At 34.0% G+C, this 19,805-nt stretch overlaps 1 protein-coding gene across 5 annotated transcripts in view; it reads right to left on the reverse strand.

The window, feature by feature from the left end:
- Positions 1-19,805, reverse strand: part of PALS1 (protein associated with LIN7 1, MAGUK p55 family member) — a 132,995-nt gene that overhangs the window by 32,412 nt on the left and 80,778 nt on the right. For all 5 annotated transcript variants that reach the window (XM_074236078.1, XM_074236079.1, XM_074236081.1 and 2 more), the window contains 6 exons: positions 12,762-12,970; positions 11,763-11,840; positions 8,988-9,134; positions 7,088-7,249; positions 5,292-5,369; positions 2,891-3,074 (listed from right to left, as the gene is read on the reverse strand). In XM_074236078.1, the coding sequence (XP_074092179.1) occupies positions 2,891-3,074; positions 5,292-5,369; positions 7,088-7,249; positions 8,988-9,134; positions 11,763-11,840; positions 12,762-12,970 (858 nt within the window). The remainder of the gene's footprint in view (positions 1-2,890; positions 3,075-5,291; positions 5,370-7,087; positions 7,250-8,987; positions 9,135-11,762; positions 11,841-12,761; positions 12,971-19,805) is intronic.

Below are 19,805 nucleotides of genomic sequence, written 5' to 3' on the forward strand. Positions count from 1 at the left end.
AACTAAAAAAGGTAGAACAAATTGAAGATCCCTAATTAAGTACTAAATTAGAAATTTGGAAAATAAAAGGAGAGATGAAAGGAAGAAAAAACTATTGGAACTAGTAAAACTAAGAGTTGGCTTCATGATAAAAACAATAACTTGGTTAATTTGATCAAAAAAAGGAAAAAAGAAAACCAAATTAATAACATCAAAAATGTAAAAGGTGAAAAGCTTTTGCAATGGAGTGTGAAGGGGGGGGGGGGGGGAGACGAGGGAGCTTTTACTCTCATTAAAGTGTCTCAGAGAGTGAAATAACATTCACTCAATTCAGTATAGAAATCTATTTTACCCAAGAGGAAAATAAGACAGGAAAGGGATGGAAAAAAGGGGATGGGGGGGGGGGGGGGGGGCTATAGGTAAGATAAGAGAGGAAAGATCCTGGGAGAGGATAATAAGAAACAACACACTTCTGAGGAGGGACAAGGTGAAAGGAGAGCGAGAATCAAATAAATAGGGTGGGGGAGAGAGAAATGAAGAAAATACAGCAAATAATAGCAACTGTGGGGGGGGATAGTTGAAGCAATTTCTCTGATGGACTTATGATTGTGTCTGTATATATATAGTATAAAGCATCCTTTTGTCTGTCTCTATTTTTCTTGAGGTTCTCTTTGTGAGAGGGAATTATGTTTACTTTTACAGGATGACTACTATAGTAATGCTTCCTCATGGCTACACATTTTTAATCTACACCAAGTAACTTACTTTCTCAATGGGGAGAGTGGGATGGGAGGAAAGGAGAGAATTTGGAACTCAAGGTTTTGGAAGTAAATGCTGAAAGTTGCTTTTGTATGTAATTAGGGGAAAATGGAAGCAGTGTCAGAATTTACATTCTTGGGCTCAAAGATCTTTAAGGCAAATACAGTTATGAAATTAAAAATACTTGCTTCTTGGAAGGAAATTATGACAAATCTGGACAGCATACTCAAAGGCAGAGACATCAACTTGCCAACAAAGGTCCATATAATTGAAGCTACGGTTTTTTCCAGTGGTAATGTACAACTGAGCACATTCAAATCAATGCCTTTAATTGTGGTGCTAAAGTAGACTTTTCAAAGTCCCTTGGACAGCAAGGAGAGCAAATCAATCTATACTTAAAGAAGACTATTTGTTGGAAGAACAAATACTGAAGCTGAAGTGCAAACACTTTGTTCACATAAAGAAAAGATTCATTAGAAAAGATCCAGATGTTGGGAAAAACTGAAAGGAGAAGTGGACAGCAAAAGATGAGGTGGATAGTAAGTATCATGGAAGCAATGAATATGAGCATGAACAGACTTCAAGAGGTAAAGGAGGAAAGAAGGGCCTGCTGTACTATATATAGTTTGTGGGGTCATGAAGAGTTGGACACAACTGAACAATGCACAATGGTTGTGGCAGGCAAACCTGGAATAAGACTTGGGATAACTATGAATGAGGTGAATGAATATAAGAGGATCAGTAGTAGAGTAGATAAAAGATGATGATTTGTTCTTTTAGTAGTCATGGATTCAGTATGATTGGGATGGAATGATAGTTTGGAAAATGAATGACTCCAGGTAGCCCTGAAATGAAGTCAGGTTCCATTAATAGGCAATGTATGGTTTTAAATATTTGCATACAATTTAAATGATTATTTGAACATAATTCAAATCACATGGTTTTATATTATTTGAAATTGTTTTATAACAAGATTACATTTGTATATGATTCTATCTATGGTTTACAAAATCCATTCTTACAACATTCCTGTAGCACAGGTATTATGTGAACTCAATTAACAGATAAAAGAAATCCAAACTCTGAATGGCTAAATGGCTTGTCTGGTCACACAACTACGGAAATGGAAAGATGAAATTCTATCCCAAGTCTTTTGCAATCTCACAAAATTAACTTGCATTTAAAAAAAAGGAATTTAAAGACAAATTGGCTGAGAGATCAATGTAACTTGATTCTTATTGAGACTTTACAAAAATTCTAGGCTTAAAATGAAATTAGATAGTCTTCTGACATTCTTTTCCAACTAAGATAACATTTCCCTAGACAGAAAGAACCCACTTAGATGATCAAAATTACAAAAATAGTACAAAAAATTTTATCTTCTCAGGTATGTCTCCAGTAGCTGGAAGCAATCTATACATGCTTTTCAAGATTCACCCCTTGCTCTAACATGAGATTGTAAAGGTCATTTAAATTAATAGCTCAGTATTTGCTAATTATACATAAGGTACTGTAATAAAAGTTAGAAGAAATATGATATAATATACAGCAAATTATAATACAAAACATGTTATGTTAACAGTTAAGAGAAAAAAAATTGTTGTTTGGAGAAGGGGAGATTTTTAAACATTTTTCTTTATACTTATTCTTGAATCTTGTCTTTGTGCACTTGACATTACAAAAGAATTAGAAGGATGGAACTAAAAATGCTGTTTTTGTCTCAAGATCAAAAATAATGGAATAATTTGGTCAACATACTTTACTCTCTAATTTTCTTAAGCTTACAAAATGCACTGCATCAAATTTCAGTCCTTATATATGACTAGTATGAGAAAAAATTTCCTCCATTTAAAAGTACATTTTAATGCCTGATATTCTCATTCTAGGATATATGAAGGATGAAAATACTATTATATTTAGCCCACTGATTTTTTTGTAAAAATGTCTTCACTAAAGACTATTAAAAATACTATTTATTCTATTTCTAAAATTTACCTGACAAGGTTTGAACCAAGATCAATGGGAATATTTTTTTTTAAAAAAGAACATTCTACCTTGCTGGAATCCTACAATGATTAAAGGTTCTTTTATGGCATAATGATAAAATAAAGCAAAACATTAATTTTTAAATGTCTGCTTCACTACATCTTACCTGGAACAAGTCCTGCCAGAGGTTGATTATCCTCATCTCCTTCCCGGTAGGCCTGCCACCAGTTAGGATCTTCTTGACTGATGATATGAAGTATATCACCTTTCTGAAAAGACAGACCTAATTCTCGGCAAGGAACATATGGGTCATCAGAAGGATCATAGTCAAAATGAGCTTTAACATGGATCTAGAAGATTAAAAAAAAAGGCAAAAACAATGGAATGAAAATTGGGTGTATACCTGTCATCTCTCGCCAAATACTGTCAAACCTTTTTATTTTAACAAAACCCTTCCATGTCTTTAGAATTTTTCACTGGTTCTATGTTGTTTTCTACTCATAAATAACCTATAGTAAATACTATACTGTAGTATAGTAAAAAAAATAACTAGTTATTTGAAGTCTTACTGGATACAGAAACAGTAGTGAAGTGTTTAGCTTGAAAAGATGGACCTTTGTTTTTTAGGAAGCTTGGGAGTCAGTCCTGCATTTTCTTTAAAGCAATCTAATCTTCTCTATTCCTCCTCTGACTTTCCCATTCACTACCTATGTTTATTTTCTAAATATCAAACTGTTTTATTACAATCTGTACAGCATGATGAAATATGAGTAACTGACATTCTCAAATAAGAATATATGAGAGAGGCAGCTACATGGTGCAGTGGACAGAGCACCGCCCTGGAGTCAAGAGGACCTGAGTTCAAATCTGACCTCAGATACTTAATAATTACCTAGCTGTGTGACCTTGGACAAGTCACCTCACCCCCAAATGCCTTATTTAAAAAAAAAAAGAAAGAATATATGAGAGAGATTCCCAACCACAATGTAGCCTTCCTCCATCTGGATCCCATGGCGCATCTCCTACATCATCATGTATAATCCTTTCGGAAAGCATATATCTCCTCTTTTTGTGCCTTAACTGATGTTTATTTTTGGAGGGTGAATAAACAAAATTCTTTCTTTCATTATGTTTTCCAAAAAACTCTTAAATGATTTTTATCTATGGATTATTGACACTGTGAAAAATACTGTAAGGCCGTGTGTTTTTTCCTACTATGGAAGCTCAATGCTGTTTAAAATCAACATATGGTAAGGAAAGTGGTTTCATAATTGCTCAATATCTTTCAGTAATCTGTTAGAAGGCAAAGTTTTGGATTAACATTTAGGGAAGCCTTGGATCAAGGATACCTTCAATTTAAGTATGGATGATATTCATAAAGATTTTGCAGAGATGGGAGAGAAGGCACATAAACTATGTTGTTATTTATTGATATTTTTCCCAGTCACCTTTTTTGAAATTCATAAGATCAGAAATTTTCCACCTGCCATATCTGATTTTTTCCTCTATTTAAGATACCTTACAAATTTAGTCTCTTAAAGTTGTATCACCTACAAAACTAATACCCTTTTAGTACGTAACTTAATATGGAGAACATCACCAAAAACAAACTAGATGATTTCAATTACATTAAATTAAAAAGCTTTTGCACAGATAAAACCACTGTAACCAAGATCAAAAGAAATGTAGTAAATTGGGAAACAATCTTTACCACTAATGATTCTGACAAAGAACTCTTTTTTAAAATATACAGAGAACTGAGTCATGTTTTTTAAAAAACAAAAAGCCATTCCCCAATTGACAAATGGCCAAAGGATATGCAAAGGCAAGCTACAGGAGATCAAAGCAATCCATAGCCATATGAAAAATTGCTCTAAATAATTAATTATTAGAGAAATGCAAATTAAAGCTTCTCTGAGGTACCACCTCACACCTCTCAGACTGGCCAATATGACCAGAAAGGATAATGATCATTGTTGGAAGGGTTGTGCAAAATCTGGGACACTAATGTTTGAAGTTTATACTTTTTCAGAATGTAAATGGAATTAATGGAAGCAGCTAGGTGGCTCAGTAGACAAAGCTGGGCCTGGAGTCAGGAAGATTTTGAATTCAAATTTGGCCTCAGATACTTATTGCCTAAATGATTATCTATTTTATTAGCCTCTATTTCACTTTAATCAACTGGAGAAGGAAATGGCAAACTACTCCAGTATCTTTTTCAAGGAAGTCCCATGCAGTGAATGGTAATGAAGAGTCTGACACAGCTGAATGACAATGAAATTAATAGCTTGAACATTAAGTATAATGATTGAGAGTTGGAGCCTTCATAAAAGTTGAATGTTTTGTAATGTACAAGGATGTTTAAGGTTCATCTTCAGTTTGGAGTTCAAATATAATAACAAGTCTATGGGAACTTTTTTCAAATATACCTAACTAAATTTTGAGGAATAACTTTTAACTATCTCATCATCCTTTTTTTTTGAAACTCATATTTTTGGTTTTTTAAAAAATTTTATTTATAATGGGGGCAAAAAGCAATACAAGACTTAATAACATAAACCACTTACTACTGTTTCTTTGGCAGGAGGGGGTTTGTTCTGCTGGCTAGGTATCAGCACAAATGTGAGTGTGCCATGCATATCAGACTGTAAAGAAACAAAAATAAGTTGAGTTATCAAAGCATACAAAGTTTTATTATGAAACTTATTCAATAACTGTATCTTCACCTAAAAGTAGATCTGAGAGCGAATTACTTCTTGTGTACTATACCAAGTTCTGTAAAGAGTTAGACACAGGGCAGCTAAATGGTGCAGTGGATAGAGCACTGGCCCAGGAGTCAGGAGGACTTGAGTTAAAATCTGGTCTCAGTCACTTAATGATTACCTAGCTGTGTGATCTTCACTTAATCCTATTACCTTGCAAAAAAAAAAAAAGCCACATAGGTTCCTTATCTTCAGTTTACAATTAAATGAATCTTATTTTCCCAATACAATAAAATACAACTTCAATTGAAGGCAGCTAGATGGCACAAAGGATGGAGGAAGATTTATCTTATCAGTTCAAATCTGACTGCAGTCACTTTATTAAATGTGTGACCTGGACAAGTCACAGCCCTATTTGCCTCAATATTCTCATCTGTCAAATAAGTTGGAGAAGGAAATAGTAAAGCACTCCAAGTATTTTTACCAATTCCAAATGGGGTCACAAAGAGTCAAGACAAAAATTACTGAACAACAATAGACCTCGACAGATCGTTACCATATGGAAGGGTAACTCTTTCTGCCCACTAAACTCTGATCAATGGGAAAACTATGAACTTAGTTCAATCCCCCTGGACATACATACAGTGTGGATACAGAAGAGCCCACATAATTGCCATGTTTCTAAGTGACTCCTATTCAGCAATGATATATGATTAATTTTAATACATCAGTATGTTATATACAGCTTGGGGCAAGAAGGAAAATCTATTTCGCCAGACTTATAATTCCCAACTTACTGAGTTTATTTATTATTTCAAATTCACTGGTCATTTATTTAAGTTACTCTCAGTCAAAGTAGTTACTGCTACTACTTAAGTCAGTCAGAGAACACTGGCCAGAAGTAGTAACCAATGAAACCACAAGGATAGAGGCCAAGATCAAAGTTTTAACCATGGACTGGACTTGAGAAGTGATGTTAGCAAAGGTGACAGAACTGAGAAACCTTAGCTTTACTGTTGACAGCCAAGGATAAATAGATGGCATTCTACTACATTAACTTGTAAATGTATATATAATTACAGATTTCAGAGGAATACCAGCCCACCTTTCCCTTCTCACGATCTAAACCATTTATATGGCAATATATATCTTATGTGGCAATGTGGTGGTATTCAGAACTAACTGAAGATACTGTAATGAAATGAATGAATGAAGAAAAGCACTATTGCTATTTTAAGACAAATGAAAAATAACTAGGAAAGGAAGAGAAAGCAAACCCTTAATTTCATTAGTAGAGAAATCCCAATTGAGGAAACTATCAATGGAAGTCATCAAATCTATAACTTAAAGCACTGAAAGCTTGAGTAACTTACAAACCATGACATAATACCAGAAGTCAGTCAGACTTCAACCCAAGCTCTCTAAACAATAGGCTTCACAGGTAAGATTTTTAAAAATATTTCAGCCCTAAAATAAAAGACTGACAGGCTTCCTGCTGCTTCCATCAATAAAATCAATATTTATAACATAAAGTATAGGAGTGCTTAGTATTCTCTATAATGATATCAAAAATTATTAATTTTATTTTGGATTTCCCTAACAAATACAAAGATAAATGAATCCTTTAAATTAGTGTGAATCTTTTAAATGAATCAACTTACCAACAAGTCAAAAACCTCATTGACATCCTTTCCCCTAATTTCAATGCCATTAATCTCCAGAACTTCATCTCCTTCATGTAATAGTCCACTTTTTTCTGCAGCTCCTCCTTTTACTATCCGACTAATGATGACAGAATCCATTTCATTACGAACTGTAGCACCCTATATAATTCCAAAATATAACTTGTATGAAACCAGTAATCTGTTAAATATAAATTCCTTTTTCTTCCCTACACTTCTGTAATTCTATGAATCCATTTATTGAATAAAACAAGATAAGGAGTTCAACAATAGAAATCAGGGGGCGGCTAGGTGGTGTAATGGATAAAGCATCGGCCTTGGAGTCAGGAGTACCTGGGTTCAAATCCGGTCTCAGACACTTAATAATGACCGCTTAGCTGTGTGGCCTTGGGCAAGCCACTTAACTCCATTTGCCTTGCAAAAAAACCTTAAAAAAGGGGGGCAGCTAGGTGGTGCAGTGGATAGAGGACTAGCCCTGTAGTCAGGAGGACCCGAGTTCAAATCCAGCCTCAGACACTTAATAATTACCTAACTGTGTGACCTTGGGCAAGTCACTCAATCTCTACTGCCCTGAAAAAACTAAAAGAGAGAGAGAAAGAGGGAGCATTCAGAGCTTGAGATAAACTACTAAAGGAATTAAAACAACTAACTAGGAGAGTTCACAAAATATTCTGAAATCTATCACTATATTCTTTGTTCAATGAATTTTTTAAGTTTAGAAAAATGAAATTCATATAAACATAAGTGAAGATCAAAAGAAAAGTACTTGTTTGGAACTGGTTCTATAATATAAATTCTATTTTCACAGTTAAAACCAGATGCTAAGAAGAATAAATGAATTAAGTATAAGGAAATATGAAATCACTCCTGAATTTTCAACATGTATAAGAATAAATAACATCTATAAATGGTTACATATTTAAAAAATATAAATGTTGGCAGCCATTATGTTCAATGCTAGTTTAAAATTTAATTTTACTAGATAAATTGTTCAATGGAAATAAATAAACAAGCACAAAACAGATTAAAATATTGTGTAAAATTAAACTTCTAAGTACCATAGCTCTAAGCAGAAAAAAATTACATCATATAATATAAATCAAGTCAAAATTTTTGAATTGTTTCTCCCACTACTCAAATTTTTCATATCTAATCTTTCCCAGTTTCATTTTTTATAGATAGAAAAGGAAAAGAGATCTACTGAGATTAGCTCACTTTGCTACAGACATGTATGTCTCAAAAAAAACCAAATGATAAAGAGAAGGTATTCATAGAAATATACAAAAAAGAATCATAAAATGTTACATAGTACATTAACATCTCTCTTCAAAGAAAATTTCAATAACAGAAATGACTTTTATTAAACTTGTTAAATTTCTCTGAAAGAATGACAAAAACTTACTGTTTTAAAGACAATAGGAAACTAGGAAAGAAACAAAAAATTATGCCTTTGCTTGTTCAATCACTTTGTGGGACATACACACACACATATAAAGTTCATCTTACAAAAGACTATCATCAAAATGTGGGGGCTGAGGGGCAGAGAGGGAAATACAAAAATAAACAATAGTATGATATTATGGAAATATAACCACAATGAGCTAGAAGGAAAAAACTGCAAGTCAAAATAGTCATCATAGGAACATAAATTTAGTGAAGAAAGGGACTGCAAAAACCATCTGGTCCAATATCCTTGTTTTATAAGGGAAAATACAGTGTCTCAGCAAATAGTAAGTGCTAGAGACAGGAGATGAATCTGGGATGATTTAAAAAAGTGTCTAATGGGGTCAGAACTATAAAACTCAAACTATTAGTTTTCCCAGTGAAGCACCTTGAAATTAAACCTACATACACAGTGGAACAAAAAGGATACACTTACCAATGGAATATCTCGAGCCTTTTCAATACGAACTATTTTTACAGTCTCCCCTCCATACTGGCCAACGCTCTCATAAACTCGCTCATCTGTAATGGACTCTGGTTGCATTTCCTGCTCAGCAACCTTATCATGGGCCAATAAGAGTGCCTGTGGGGTTTTGAGAAAGAATTTCTACACAGTAATTTCTAACTTAATACTGTATAAAATGCCAAAACACTTAGGTCTCTTAAAAAATTGTTACAGTGATGAACAATTTCTAACTTTTTTCTCCAAATCTTCCTATATAAATTCATGTAAGATGTTTTAACTTAAGTAATTACAAACATATTTCTGTACTCTATGTCATGAAAGGTTACTACTGTGCAACCTGCTAGTACACTTAAATTTTGTGTCTACAGTATTTTTTTAAAGTTTAATTAAAAAGGTCTAATTCTAAAACTTTGAATAATTAAGAACTAATTGAAAACTGAAAATATAATCACAAGAAAAAAACTAAAGGCATTTTAAATTTCCATTTAAAATGGGAAAACATTTGTTTAAGAAAATCAGTTGCCCCCGCCCCACTTCTTCCAGGTGGAATATGACCTCTTTTCTTTCTTGTTTAAACCAGTCACTTTAAAATTCCCCATGGATAATGATGTAGTTGACACCTTTGTTTACAATGGACCTCAAATCTTTTATACTCCAATGTTGGGTGACATGGTAGTAGTGAAAGCCAAAAGATACTTGGGGGATGAGGTTCAGAGAAAAGAGGTACTCTAGACATTAAAAATACATGGTTTTTATATGGTACAGATTAGGAGAATATGGAGAGCTACATTGAGCTCCATATGTCCCCTCAAGAACTCACTGTATCTGTATTACTACTCTGGAACCTTAAAGGCAACTGAGAAGTGAAGATCCAAAATCATGTTTGAAATAGCTAACATTCCAGCAATGTAATGTAGATTGGTATCTATGCTATGCTGTCTCTTTATGCTTCTGGCACTGCCATGACCATTATAATTAACTCTCGTGATGATTTGACCTCCACACACCCTCCATCCAGAGTTGACTGAACCTAACAATAGAATCTGCCATATTCACTACCACAGCTGAGAATGAAATTTTGTGTGAGATCAATGAGAATTTGTGTTATGTTGTCCTTAGAGAATAAATTGCATCTAGGTATATCTAAACTCTTATCTGGAAAAACCTATGAGCTCCCTAAAGGAATAGGTTATCACCATTGGCAATAAGAAAAATCTCTTCCAATATCATTCTTTAGGCATGGAATTCTATAAATAAATATATGATATTACTTTTAACCCAATCATGAAGTATGAAGTTATTATAGATAATGACTTGTAAAGACAGCAGGTCATCCTATGACAGCACATGGAAATACAAATCCAATTGGAAAATTATAATACCTGTCAGAGGAAGGATAAGAAAAAGGTTGTGATGAGCCTCCAGCCACCTCCAGAACTGAGTTAGGCTCTGCCAAAATCACTGTGGAGTCCCTGACACAAGATGGACTGACATTCCTGTTCCATGGCCAAAGAGTCTATACAGATGAAATTTTCTCTAGCATAGTGTCACTGAGCTATCACTCATCATCACTACAACCATACCAGACAACTGTGGCACCAGCCCATCCCCTTCCTTGAAACACCATCCCTAGCTGCCACCATCACCAATTAAAGATATTGTTAGGGAAAAAATAAAAAATAATACCATACTGCAGAAGCATGCTTTGAGGTATTACCATGTAACAAAGGCATGGATAACAGAATACACTAAGAGGTTACAGCCCAAGCCACAAGCACAAAGAAAATCAAGATAACTACCTCTTGAGCTCAAATAACCTGTCTAACTTGAGACTCCATCTTCCTGAAGATGTGAATCAGCAATAGGAGTCTCCCATTGCACATAGCAAATACTTCTAAATGGATTTTTGTTGTTATCCTTGATTGCTTGTTTTTGTCAAAAGATATGATGTGATAATTGCTCTCAAATAAGATGAGTTTGGCATGGCTCTGTTTTCTTTTTGGTACATGTCTCATGTTTAAAAGGTCAAGCTAAGTAGGTTAGAGGCAAATATTTATAAAATTCTACACTGTATCGACAGGATTCTGATTGTATATTTGAATTTTTAAAAATGATTATTGTAGATATTGTGTTTCAGTTACCTATCTCTGCCTTTTTCTTACACCCCCCCCAAAAAAACTGATTTTAAAATTAGTGGTGGGAGGGGAAGGTCATAATAGTTTTACAGATATGCAAATTATGTAATCCTTAAAAAAAAAAACCCATCATATCCTCTCCTTTAATGTGGAATTTTTGTTTGTCAGTTTAGTTAGTCATACTGGTACCCTCCTTTCTCTCCCTGCCCCCTGCCTATAGGCTTTTTTTACAATCCACCTAATGAATTCAATGAGATTGGCTCTGTTGTCTAGATGAGAAGAGGAGCTCCAAATGTATACTGGTTTAAGACAGGTTCAAATAAAAGTGCATATATTAGAGTAATTGAGTGTTTTTTTTTTACTTCAAAAATACATAAAGCAGGGCTGCTAGGTGCTGCAGTGGATAAGCATCGACCCAGGAGTAAGGAGGACCTGAGTTCAAATCCTGCCTCAGACAATAATTACCTAGCTGTGTGACCTTGGGCAAGTCACTTAACCCCACTGACTAGCCAAAAAATAAAATAACATAAGGCAAGACATATATTATATAAAAGATAAATGGTCGTAAGATAAATTTGATTCACCAATAGTCAGTTTGTCTAGTTTCTACCTGAATATGAGGAGTATTTAGCAAAGCATTTAACTCCAGTCCTTCTTTCTGATGGCTTGGTTTCAAAACTGCTTGTACCTACAAAAAAAAAAAAATCAGTTTTTCTACATTGTAGTACATACCTATCACGCAATTCTTTAGAGAGGCTAGTGTCAGAATGTAGTTAAGGTAAAAAACAGTAAAAAAAAAACCAAACAAATAAAACACAAAACTCAAAGAGTAGTATTGCTGCTATCACTGCTGCTACTACTAGACTTCAACTTTATTATCACTATGGCAAAATTTGTTCTAGTTTAACAGTAATATTCCTCACAAAACTTAACAGATCATAAGACATATATTCCTGAATGAAATCCTTCTAATATAAGTCTACTTACTAAGATAATAGGAGAATTAGTTCTCATTTTTTATCTGTATAATAATCGAATAAGAAAGAGACAATTTCAAGAAACTTTCTAGTTCTAAAATGTTACCAAATGTGACATAAATGTGGTAGAGTACCAAGAAGGCTAGATTTGAGTTCAAAGGACTCATCTGAATCCAGTTTTCTACATAACAGGAATTTTTTTGTGCCTATTTCCTCATCTATAAAACAAGGTGATTGGACTCCCTCTTTATGTCCTCCTAAGGCCCTTTCCAACTCTAAAAAGGTAACTCTGCAATGATCTTGGATAGGCAGAGCTAGATGCTAGAGGCACAGAAATTAAATGATCAAAAAAAATCAGAAATTTTTTTCTTGCATTTTAAAGGTTGTGAGACATTTTACCTCTATAATATCTAATAATAGTTTTAATAAGAATATTTTACAGAAGATTAAACAAAAGGCAATGAAATCACATAATACAACACAAGAAATCCTTTAAAAAATAACTACATTCAACCTTTCTCTACTAGAAGTCTTTATTATTATGTAATTGGTTTAATGTTACACACCAAAAAATGCTGTTCCCAAAAGAAAAATAATGCTGTTAGAATATCAAAGGCACACTCAATACATACCTCCTGTGAAAGGTCTTGTGCATTGGAGATAAGAGGAAATGGAGGACTGGCTTTATTCATATGAACTGTGACAGCATTGTGTATCTTAAATGCATTCTGGAAATCAGTATTTTGTACAAGTTGCAAAAGCAGAGCAATATCATCCTGGCTCTGGGAATCTACCAAAGTATGTTGAATATGTTTGAGTGAAGAGAACAGGTCTTCCACTTCTGACATGGAGGAAAAAAGTTGTTCAAAAATTAATCATTTAACTTGTATTTAACTACATGTTTTTCTAAAGTGATTCTATTTCAGCAAGTATACTGGGATTAGTGACAGTACATTAAATTTTTCACTCTGTGATAGATTATCATCATTGGGAATATCATCAATGATTATCACCATTGGGAATATCCTTGATTCTTAAGAGATTTAAACTAAAACTTATGCCTTCTTGTACATAACACATGTAACAAATTTTCAAATCTTTAATTATTCAGGGTTATAATTATAAATATTAAATTGAACATATTAATAAGACAGCAAAGTTGATGCATTCAAATATCACTAAGGCATACAACTACTAGGCATCTGATGCCAGATATGAACTCAATTCCTCCTGGCTCTAAGACCAGTGCTCTATATTGTTGTCTGCCATCTGGCTACTTATCCTTTACTCATAACCTATGACTTGACTAAGTCCATCTGTAGTCAAGTTCTCAGATGAACATTGAAGAGGAGGGAGACAAAGACGGCAAGTCCTCGGTTTATTCAACCCTAAGCAAGTGCTTAAATACCCTTTTTTACTCCCAATTCCATGGCATTCTCTAATTACTAGTCAAACAATGCACTGGTGCTCATGGACAGCAGGTGATAAAAGTTTACTTCCTCAGGCTAGTATTCTCACACAATGTTCCAGGAAGTGCCAAAACATAGGGAACAGATGGGAAGATCCAGAGAGTAGACCTAGGAAAGTAGGACGTTCGTGTACATGGGCAAGAGGACCTTCCTACACCCCTCAACAGTCTTACACTATACATACCGCCACCTAACAGCCCCAATTATATTAAAATTTTGAAGTTTTTCATACATCCTCACTCCAAAAACTCACTTGTAGATGAAAATTTCAGTAGTTTTTATGTCTAACGTATCTCAGATACCTAGGGAACTAAGAAGTTCGATAAAGATTTCTACTTCTTCTGAGTTTAACTGAATAATATCATTAAAGAGAACCTAGAGAAATGAGAAAAGTTAGTAACTGCCAGAGGAAAAGCTTACTGATCTCTAGGTAAATCAGTCACCTCTCTTACCAAAGGAATTGAGAACTTCAGGCTTCTGTCAGATAAGAAGCAGAAACTTTGGTAAGAAGCTCACTAAGTGACTTGTGAAGGTCAGAAGCAAGAAGAATGCTAGAGAATAATGTAAAAAAAAGAACTACCTGTACACTGCAATATTGTACAGAAAACAACTGTGAATGATTTGAGAATTCAGATCAAAGAACTAATCAATCATAATACTAGAGAACTAACAATCTCTAGGCAGAGAGACCAGGTAAGACCAGAATGGGACTAATTTTCAGACACAGTTAGTGTTGTCTTTGGGGAGTAGTGATGGTGATGCTAAAAGGAATGTTATTAAAAATGCATAGAAGAGTAGAAGGAAATTCATATAGAAGCCCAGAAATAGAACAATAGCTAGATGGCAAAATGGAAAGAGTGCATGGCATCAGGAAGATGTATCTCAGCTATTTATTGTGTGGCTTAGAAGCAAATCATTTAATTTCAATCAATCCATTTTTATTAAATGCCTATTCTGTGCCAGGCATTCTGCTAAGCCCTTGGGGATATAAAGAGGCAAAAGACAGTTCCTATCCTCAAGGAGCATACAGTTTAAAGGAAGGGAGGGGAAGAAGAGAGATAATATTCAAATATAACATGCATGAAACTAACTATATAAAGATGAGAAATAATTAAAAGAGAAAATTCAGCTAGTTTCTCCCAAGTATATCACTTGGGAGTAAACTGAGGGGTAATGGGACTGCAGGTAACAGTGAGAATGAAAAGAAGGGTTTTATAAGGAAAGACAGGCAAAGGGGAAAAAGTCTAGTATCTTCAGAAGGAAAACACTAGACTTTAGAGGAGGTAGGAAAAGCTTCTTGTACAAGATGAAGTTTAAAGGAAGCCAGGGATGCAGATGAGGAAAATTAAGAGAAAACACCTACCAGGTCTAAAGTCATATCATTGTCAAAAAGCCACAGAGTATGTGGTGAGAAACAAAGTATAAAAAAGACAAGAAAGGAAAGAGGGGGAATAGATTATGAAGGGTTTTGAATGTCAAAATGGACACTCTGTATTTGATCCCTGGGGCAATAGGGAGCAACTACAGTTTAATGTTGGACTTGCATTTTAGAAAAGGCACTTTGATGGAATGTAGTGGGGGAGTCTTGAAGCAGCAAGTTGCTACAAAATAGTCCAGATATGAGATGAGCAGGATCTGCACTCGAGTGGTGGTAAAATCTGAAGAGAGAAGACATGTATTCAAGAGATGTTGCAGAGGTGAAACTGACAGGCCTCTGCAAAAGCTTGGACGAGTGAGAGTATAAGAGATAGTAGTCAACAATGATGACTGTTTTTAGTCTAAGGGACTAGGAGAGGATAGTGCTGCTCTCTACAAGTAATCAAGAAAAAAATGGGAGGAAAGATGGCCTTCTCAAGGAGTTTAGCCTCAATAGGCAGAAGAGAAATGAGACAACAGAGGAGTGTAAACATTAAGCAAGGACTTTTTCAATTCTATGGAGACCAGGGCATTAGGCAATGACTATGCAGACAGGAAGATATTCAAAGTAAGTGACAGAATGGGGATAAGAAATGGGGTCAATGTGTTGGAGATGAAATGGAATGGGATCAACAGAACAGTTAGAGGGGTTAGCTTTGAGGAGTCACTTCATGTGAGATGGGCTAAAGGAGGAGTTGGTATGAGAAGGTAACTGAGTAATGGGAGAAAAGGAAGAGGAGAAAAGAAAGAAATCATAGCAAATGGCCTCATTTTTTCTTATAAAATGTGATGCAGGGGTGAGAGGGTGAGGGGACCTGAAGGTATAAGAGATTTGAGGAGAGATGAAAAGGTTTGGAAGAACTGCTATGGGAAGCATGGTGAGTTGATAAAGGAGGAATAGTAGGATGGCATAGCAACAGTGAGGGCCCAATTAAGGTTGTGTAATATCAATCTGTAGTAGACTAGTCAGAATAGTTGAATGACCTCCCCCCACCCCCCACTTTGTTCAGTAGTACATGAAGGTGAAGATGGAAAATGGAGGGAATGATTCAAGCTGAGGTATGACAGGGCATAATCAGTAAGATAATTAAGTGGACGGGAGGATTGGGTAGAAATTCCAAAAGGAAGACACTGTAGAGTTGCAATGGTTTACCAAGAGGGGAAAAGGGGGAGAACTGGCTAGCAGTACATCACCTGGGAGAGAACTAAGGGGTAATGGGACTGCAGGTAACAGTGAGAATGAAAAGCAGGGTTTTGTAAGAGAAGGCAGAGGCAGAGTGGTTAAGTCAACAGAGTATCTTCAGTAGGTGGATTTTAGAACTCTTGAATATGGACTTAAAACACTTGTAGGAGGAGGTAAGATCAAGAATGAATATGGCCATTTTTGAGTTTATGTGAGATGGAGGAGTAGTTCATGAGAGTGAATAGGATGAGGAACTGATTTTGCCAGTCAATATATATATATGTTGAAATCTAGAATGAGTAAAGAAAATGGGAAGAAAAGAAAGACTAGGACATATACCCAACTCATTCTTCCTTCAAAGGTAAATAATTGGACAAAATATTATTACTGGTAATATCATTACTATCACTATTATTGTTGTAAAATGAAAACATACTTTAAAAACAAGGACACATAATAGATTCTTTTTATTTCAAGTTTGTTGATGTTTATCAAGTTTATAATTTACAAAGGAATTTTTTAGAATTAATTTTATCTAATTTATAAGAGTCTGCATATCAACATTCAAGTAATATGTCAGGGAGTATATACAGCTTGCAGGCTTCAGGAAAAGAAATTGGAAAATTTAATTCCTTTGAAGAAGATGCTATGCTTTTTTTTCCTCAGTAAGTCTGAATAGTTCACCAATTTAAGTGCCCTGTTGAAAAGTCTGATGACTTAAATGGAAAAAAAAGACAATCATGAGATCAACTCGATGGACTGCATTCAAGATCAATTTAGTTGGGAATGGTTCCAGAAAACATTCTTAGGGAGAACATATGGCTGCCCAAAATACTTCTGATCTTCATGCTCAAATAAGTTTCCATTAAAGTTGTACAATGAACAGATAAATTATTGAATACTTCAAAGAACCTACAATGTGTATTACACATATGCAATTTGATCATTAAGATACATGGATCAAGAATATATATATATATATATACAGAATGTCTAATGTAACTAATTCTGTTAATGTTAATCACAGGATAGTCATGGTACAGAAAGCAATAAAAATAAGGTCTTTATTAAAGATGAGAAAAAGCTCAGAAAAGAACAAGTAATCTTGCTGTTAATGAATTTGAATGAAAGTGCTCATTGTCAGAAATAGAGAGGATATTTTGTGGATTTTTAAAGGGGATGTTCATGCTTTTAAAGGAACTAAAAAAGACATAGTAATAAGATACATTTTCTTGATCAGAAATCAATAATATCAAGCACAATCAAAATATTATTGATTTCTGATCAAGAAAATGTATCTTATTACTATGTCTTTTTTAGTTCCTTTAAAAGCATGAACATCCCCTTTAAAAATCCACAAAATATCCTCTCTATTTCTGACAATGAGCACTTTCATTCAAATTCATTAACAGCAAGATAACAGTGACTGATAAAAATAAAATAGTCCCTCCACTTATTGGGGCAAAAAAAGAGAAACTTATTTTTATAACTTATGTATGAGATGACATAACAAAGATCTTTTGGAGGAAGGGAAATCATAGTTATGATAAAAATTATAGGTAGCACTTATGTTTTGTTGCCAGACTAACATATTCTATAGAAAGAAATACAAAAGATGGAAAGCTAAAGTAGCACCAGATCCTAAATTATACAATAAAGCAAGCAATCATCAAAATACATTAAATTAGTTAGAAAATAGCAAAATAGACCAATAGAGCAGAGATTATTCAAGGCCCAGAAAAAAGTAAATAAAATAATTTTTAAATTATAATATAATTTTGAATAAAATACAATATGATTTTAAAAATAATGCAGAGACCAATAAAAATTATTTATAAAACAACAATTCAACTATACAGCACAATAAGTACCAAATGGATATGTAACCAAGATATATGCAATATGAACCAATTAGAGAAGAAAGTAAAATATTTTCCCATCAATAAGTGCAACAATCAAAAAGGGAAAAAAATGCAGCCCATGGGTTGGATCTGCCTTTATAAAGCAAAAGTCATCAAAACTATAAGGTAGGGGAAGCTAGGTGGCACAGTGGATAGAGCACTCAGGAGGACCTGAGTTCAAATCCCACCTCAGAAACTTAATAAATTACCTAGCTGTATGACCGCAGGCAAGTCACTTAACCCCATTGCCTTGCAAAAATTAAAGAGAGAGAGAGAGAGAGACAGAGAGACAGAGAGACAGAGAGACAGACAGACAGACAGACAGACAGACAGACAGACTAAAAAAAAAACCCCAAGGACAAAAAACCACCTGTAAAAAGAGGGTAATAACCTCCCTTGAAGTATGGAGATTCAAATGAGGTTAATATCAGTAAACATTTTGTAAACCTTAAAAACCTTAAAAACAAAATAAATACTAGCAACATTATGTTTATCTAGTAATCTAAATGTTTATGATATCTCAGTTCTTGAAACATTTATCTGCAAAAGAAGAATTCATGACACTTGCAGCTCTGAAATCTTCAACATAATTTTTATATTTTTATAATTTTATATTTTTGCTGTCTTTGAAACTTTCTACATGATTATATCTCTGGTTTTTAGTAAATAAAAAATCTTTGTCTCTATAACATTAAACTATTTTCATATAGACCATCATTCTACATTGCTGATAAGGATCCCAGTTTTCATATCTGATACCAGGATCATTTTCTCTCTAAAATTTTCAGATACCAATGATCATGGTGGTGTTGATTGTTATGTATGACTCTTCATGACACTGTGGACACTACAAAATCACTCCAGTGTTTTCCCATTTTCTTCTTCAGTGGCTTAAGGCAAACAGAGGTACAGTTACTTGCCTGGTTACAAAGTATTTTTTCTGCTCTTTTCATCATTAAATCGCTCCAGTGTTAAAGGGAAATGATATATCTTTCAACTTGTATGGAAAACATGATGTTGAATGAGCGAAGCAGAAAGAAGAGAACAATTTATATAATGACTACATGATTTATAGGAAAACAACAGCAAAAATTTTAAAGCCTAATGATGAACTATGCTTAATATCTTCAGGCAGAAAGATAATGAACTAGAGCTTTTAAAAAATGTACAATTTTTAGGTACAGCCAATTTGAGGACATGTTTTGCTTGATAAAACTTATTTATAACAAGATCTTTTATTTAGAAATAAAGGTGGCTAGGCTACATAAGCAGTAGGGCAGTAATAATGATGTAAAAGAAAAAGCACAGTAAAAGTAGGCAACAAGTATTTATTAAGTATCTACTATTTACCATGCATTTTATCAAATATCTTAAAAATATACAATCAATTCAAAAAAAGACCTTCAAGCAAAGGGATGTATAGGTACTAATGGTATATTCAATACTACAAAAGCAGTACATGACACACTGACAATTTCATATGCAAATTTTTTCTTGTTCTTTGTATTTAAATATCCATATTTTTTGATATTTGACAAGTTCATAATAAAAAATATTTTTTCAAAATAATCTCTTATAAAAACTCTTTAAATATATTCTACTAAACTCTTTTATGAGATAAATATGGTTCTGATAACAAAACCAGGAAAGGACAAAATTATGGAAAGAGACTACTGGATCACTAATGAATATGAAAAGATATAAAAT

The sequence above is a fragment of the Macrotis lagotis genome, chromosome 4 (assembly GCF_037893015.1).
Source record: "Macrotis lagotis isolate mMagLag1 chromosome 4, bilby.v1.9.chrom.fasta, whole genome shotgun sequence".
In the NCBI taxonomy this organism is placed as follows: domain Eukaryota; kingdom Metazoa; phylum Chordata; class Mammalia; order Peramelemorphia; family Peramelidae; genus Macrotis; species Macrotis lagotis.